Raw genomic sequence first — 5,491 nt, 5'->3', positions numbered from 1 at the left:
ACTATTTAGGAAGATCATATGGGCCTTTTAACCTTTCCTAGTTACACTGTTCACATGATGAGTTTTTGCTGAAGACTGTTTTGATTGTTTAGTCTTGAAATATAAATTTGGAATACCTTGGTTTATCAACAAATGTGACCAAATAAAATAATAGTGTTTTAATTCCCGTAGTTAAAAACTATGTATTTTTGAGCTCTTAATCACTGAAAGCATTTGAAAATGTTTTCATCTGCTAATTTGAATGACAATTAAATGGTCAGTATAGTGTCCCTGTTTTGGATTCCCTTGGAACCATATCACACGGCAAGATCCTTGATAGACATGTGGTTTCATTTCATCATATTTGACATCACAGGGGAATCTGATGAATGAGTAGGTAAAGATCTTGAGAATAGAAATAGAGTCTGTATTAGGCAGAATCAGATTGATAGAGATAATAAGAAGCTATAAAAAGTAGAAATGAAGAAATTTTGCTTATTAAGATTCATTCATGCATTCAGCAAATATTTGTTCATTGTTCAAGCACATCTGATAGTGTCCTTGGTATTGTTTTAGGTCAAGGTTTCTCAGCCTTGGCACTAATGCCATTTTGGGCTGGATAATTCTTTGTTGTGGGCCTGTCCCATACATTGCAGGTGTTTAGCAGCATCCTTGGCTTCTAACCTCTAGATGCCAGTAGCACTCCCCTAGTTGTGACAACTAAAAATATCCCCAGGTATTGCCAAGTGTCCCCAGGAAGGCAAAATCACCTCTGGTTGAGAACCACTATTCTAAATGAACATTTTAAAAGCAAATTTTTTGAAATGTATTTTGCATTGTTTCCCTATTTCAAATGTTGTACATGTTTCATGTGATTTGGTCTTTCAATACTTCCCAGGTAGTGCCCTATCTGGAAAAATGACTTAGGTTTTATAATGGAATATGAAACTAGCCGTATTACCTATAGAAATAACTGAAATAAAAACCATATATTTTAAAATTAACACTTGATTTAATCATGATTCTATAGGATTTATGACACCTGGGATCAAATAATCTACTATTTCTTGATCTTTTAAAAAGTACTTTGTACCTACAAACAAATTCTTACAAAGAAACCTTCTAATGCTTGTTATTTTCCTCCTTTAAAAATGATCCTATTCATCTTTTGTTTTAAAGGCTCTGTAGCTTATTGCTCCTGCATAAAAATTCTGTTATTGTAGAAACTGTTCCCTTTGCTTCTCTGCAGCATCCTTTTCTAAAGTTATGAAAGATGTGAAACATATTCCGAAACTTCATTCAAAGCTTTAAAACTTATTATATCCAGGAGAGACAGATTTAAGATTGCTGAGGTTTCTGGTTGAAGTACTTCAAGCAGAAATCCATACTCCATTAGACTCTCTAACATTGTGACCTTAATTTTCCAGATATTTAGCCCTTTAAATTGAAAGCAGTATTTTAATACTATTTAAGTCTTCTGGAGGGGATTGTAATATCACAAACTTAAGTTGTGAAACATTTGAAACAAATGGAAAGTAAAAGAGCAACTGACTTAGGGCTGTATCATTTTATATATTTTTTTATTTCAAAATATACAATGATAGAAAGATATGCATGGAACATACCTAATGCACTGAAGTTTGTGAAAAAAGCTATTTAGTAAGGAGTTGTTCATACTGTAGTTGAGTAGAATTTCTTTCATGGGGTTGCATGGGGTTCCTGGCATTGCCTAAAGAGTTTCTCATTGGGAATAGTTGTTAAATTCTCTGAAGTTAGGAAATTCACTTTGTATAAAACTATGGACTGGGTGAAATGAAAATCTATCTGGACAATAGCTAGTGAGTTATCTTGCTTCAGCAGATAAAGCAGGAAATGTAAAATTGTATTACACTACTGAGTCAAGAAACTGAAAACTAGTTAAGAAAAAACCCTCTATGGAAAAGGAGAGATGAAAAGCCTCTTGTTCTTTCATTAGTAAATTAGGTTAGTTTTAAAATAATATGCTCATTGAAAAATGTACACATTTCTCAAGTAATTGATATAATTGAATCCCATTCCTATCTTAAAGGTATAAAGCTGAATTGAATTCTTTTGGGGCCCTGATTTGCTTTGTCTATTTTCCATTGTAAACGTTGTTTAGAACCTACATTGATCATATAATGTTTAGTTTATGGCTCACTGAAGGATGATATATCAAATATTCTTTATTAATCTATAGAAGCTTAAAATTTATATTAGCCTTTGTTTGTGTATTACTTTAGTTATGAGTTAGCTATAAAAGAGATATGGTAACCTCCCCGAGTTGTTTTATACATATTCCTGTTAGTTAAGTGCCAAATAAATCACATGACTGTATTAATGTCAAGTAATTATTGCATGAGTTGCTAGGGGACAAAGAAACAGTTGCAGGTAGATTCTTCAGATCTTTTGCTGTCCTGTTGTAATCCAAACCTAGGGTAGTTTGCCCTTACTGGTACTGATGTTTTACGGGTGCTCCATTGCTTAGGCTAAAAGTGAAAATATCCTCGCCTGTTTGTGGAATGTAACCCGTTTTTGCTGAGAGTTTGGTTTGGTGAGTCTCCAAGTCACTTTTTAATCTCCACCATATTGGCGAGCTGTCTTAGTCCACCTTATTCACTGATACCCTGTTTCCCAAATGATTATTAATGTCCTCATTAGACTGGGACAGAGAGGTCCATCACCTCCACTGAAAGAAAAATTTTTGAGATGCAGCATAGTGTCCAGAGATTATCATTAAGCCCCTGGAGGACTGAGCTTGATATCAATATAAGAATGCCTTTTCTGTGAACTTGCCATATCATTCAGTAGTGAAATCCTTCTGGCTAGATCTGACATTTCTTGGATATGGCTGAACATCAAAGGGAGAACAGATTTTGGACAACTCTTTTTTTTTAAATTTATTTATTTTATTTATTATTTATTTTTGGCTGCGTTGGGTCTTCATCGCCGCGTGTGGGCTTCCTCTAGTTGCGGAGAGCGGAGGCTACTCTTTGTTGCGGTGCGCGGGCTTCAGTAGTTGTGCCTTTCAGGCTCCAGAGCGCAGGCTCAGTAGTTGTGGCACACGGGCTTAGTTGCTCCGCAGCACATGGGATCTTCCCGGACCAGAGTTCGAACCCGTGTCCCCTGCATTGGCTGGCAGATTCTTAACCACTGCACCACCAGGGAAGTCCCTGGACAACTCTTTTTTTTTTTTTTTTTTTTTTTTTTTTTTTTTTTTTTCTCATTAAACTTTTTTAATGGGTCTCAAATTCTGTGACAGATTTTTGGTCAAGTTGTTTCCATTAAAAAGTACTGATTTTAAAAACTAATAACTTAAAACTGCCACACACAAAACAAATGGTCCACAACACATTCTCCTTTCCTTCTGAAGGTTTTACGATGCATTGTTATCATTAACCAGTCTTTTGCTATTAAACTTAAATGGCCAATTGAGACAAACAGTTCTGAGACCGTTCTTCCACCACTGATTAAGACCGGGGTGGCAGGTATTGGGGATAATATTCATTTAGCCCTCTGAGCTTTCTGGGCAGACTTGGTGACCTTGCCAGCTCCAGCTGCCTTCTTGTCCACTGCTTTGATGACACCCACAGCAACCGTCTGTCTCATGTCACGAACAGCAAAGCGGCCCAGAGGAGGATAGTCAGAGAAGCTCTCAACACACATGGGTTTGCCAGGAACCATATCAACGATGGCTGCATCACCAGATTTCAAGAATTTGGGGCCATCTTCCAGCTTTTTCCCAGAACGACGATCAATCTTCTCCTTCAGCTCAGCAAACTTGCAGGCAATGTGAGCCGTGTGACAATCCAGCACAGGTGCATAGCCAGCACTGATTTGGCCTGGATGGTTCAAGATAATCACCTGAGCTGTGAAGCCAGCTGCTTCCATCGGTGGGTCATTTTTGCTGTCACCAGCTACATTGCCACGACGAACATCTTTGACAGACACGTTCTTGACATTGAAGCCCACATTGTCCCCAGGAAGGGCCTCACTCAAAGCTTCATGATGCATTTCAACAGACTTCACTTCAGTTGTCACATTGACTGGAGCAAAGGTGACCACCATGCCAGGTTTGAGAACACCAGTCTCCACTCGACCCACAGGGACAGTGCCAATACCACCAATTTTGTAGACGTCCTGAAGGGGCAAACGCAAGGGTTTGTCAGTTGGGCGAGTTGGTGGCAGGATGCAATCCAGAGCTTCAAGCAGTGTGGTTCCACTGGCATTGCCATCTTTACGAGTGACCTTCCATCCCTTGAACCACGGCATGTTAGCACTTGGCTCCAGCATGTTGTCGCCATTCCAGCCAGAAATTGGCACAAATGCTACCGTGTCTGGGTTGTAGCCAATTTTCTTAATGTAGGTGCTGACTTCCTTTACAATTTCCTCGTATCTCTTCTGGCTGTATGGTGGCTCGGTGGAATCCATTTTGTTAACTCCAACAATTAGTTGTTTCACACCCAGAGTGTAGGCCAGAAGAGCATGCTCACGGGTCTGCCCATTCTTGGAAATACCTGCTTCAAATTCACCAACACCAGCAGCAACAATCAGGACAGCACAGTCAGCCTGGGATGTGCCTGTAATCATGTTTTTGATGAAGTCTCTGTGTCCTGGGGCATCAATGATGGTCACATAGTACTTGCTGGTCTCGAATTTCCATAGGGATATATCAATGGTGATACCACGCTCACGTTCAGCTTTCAGTTTGTCCAAGACCCAGGCATACTTAAAGGAGCCCTTCCCCATCTCGGCAGCCTCCTTCTCGAACTTTTCAATGGTTCTCTTGTCGATCCCACCACATTTGTAGATCAGATGGCCAGTAGTGGTGGACTTCCCCGAATCTACGTGTCCAATGACAACGATGTTGATGTGCGTCTTCTCCTTCCCCATTTTTGCTTAGGTTTAATGGTGGTTTTCACGACACCTGTATCCTGGCGGCAAACCCGTTGCGAAAAAAAAAGCCCTGGACAACTCTTAAACTCAATCATACCAGTTTATATCATCAGTATATTTGGAAACATTTCTCTTAGCTTTTATATACCTTCCTGTTGTCAGAATGGCTAATTGGCCAGTAGTGGTTCATTGTCCTACCATTATCACCCGAAACAGTTCCTGACCCCTAACTTTTAGAGGCTCCCTGTTAGGAGTTATAGCTTTAGTTCCTCCCCTCTTTAGCATCTTTTTATTTTTTTTAACATCTTTATTGAAGTATAATTACTTTACAGTTTTGTGTTAGTTTCTGCTTTATAACAAAGTGAATCAGCTATATATATACATATATCTCCATATCCCCTCCCTCTTGCGTCTCCCTCCCAATCCTCCCTATCCCACCCCTCTAGGTTGTCACAAAGCACCGAGCTGATCTCCCTGTGCAATGCAGCTGCTACCCACTAGCTATTTTACATTTGGTAGTGTGTATATGTCAATGCCACTCTCTCACCTTGTCCCAGCTTACCCTTCCCCCTCCCCGTGTCCTCAAGTCCATTCTCTA

The 5,491-nt window shown here is 39.6% G+C and overlaps 1 protein-coding gene across 1 annotated transcript; it reads right to left on the bottom strand.

Moving 5' to 3' along the window:
* Positions 1-3,223: 3,223 nt before the first annotated feature.
* LOC132429753 (elongation factor 1-alpha 1) lies at positions 3,224-4,954 on the bottom strand. Its single transcript, XM_060018446.1, has one exon. The coding sequence runs from the start codon at positions 4,888-4,890 to the stop codon at positions 3,502-3,504; it is 1,389 nt and encodes a 462-aa protein (XP_059874429.1). The 5' UTR covers positions 4,891-4,954; the 3' UTR covers positions 3,224-3,501.
* Between the last annotated feature and the right edge of the window lie 537 nt (positions 4,955-5,491).

This window comes from Delphinus delphis, chromosome 8 (assembly GCF_949987515.2).
Source record: "Delphinus delphis chromosome 8, mDelDel1.2, whole genome shotgun sequence".
Taxonomy (NCBI): Eukaryota; Metazoa; Chordata; class Mammalia; order Artiodactyla; family Delphinidae; genus Delphinus; species Delphinus delphis.
This window is presented reverse-complemented; position numbering and strand designations above follow the sequence as displayed.

Bases quoted from the DNA above. Each gene is read 5' to 3' on its own strand.
- LOC132429753 (XM_060018446.1), bottom strand. From the start codon at position 4,890: ATGGGGAAGGAGAAGACGCACATCAACATCGTTGTCATTGGACACGTA.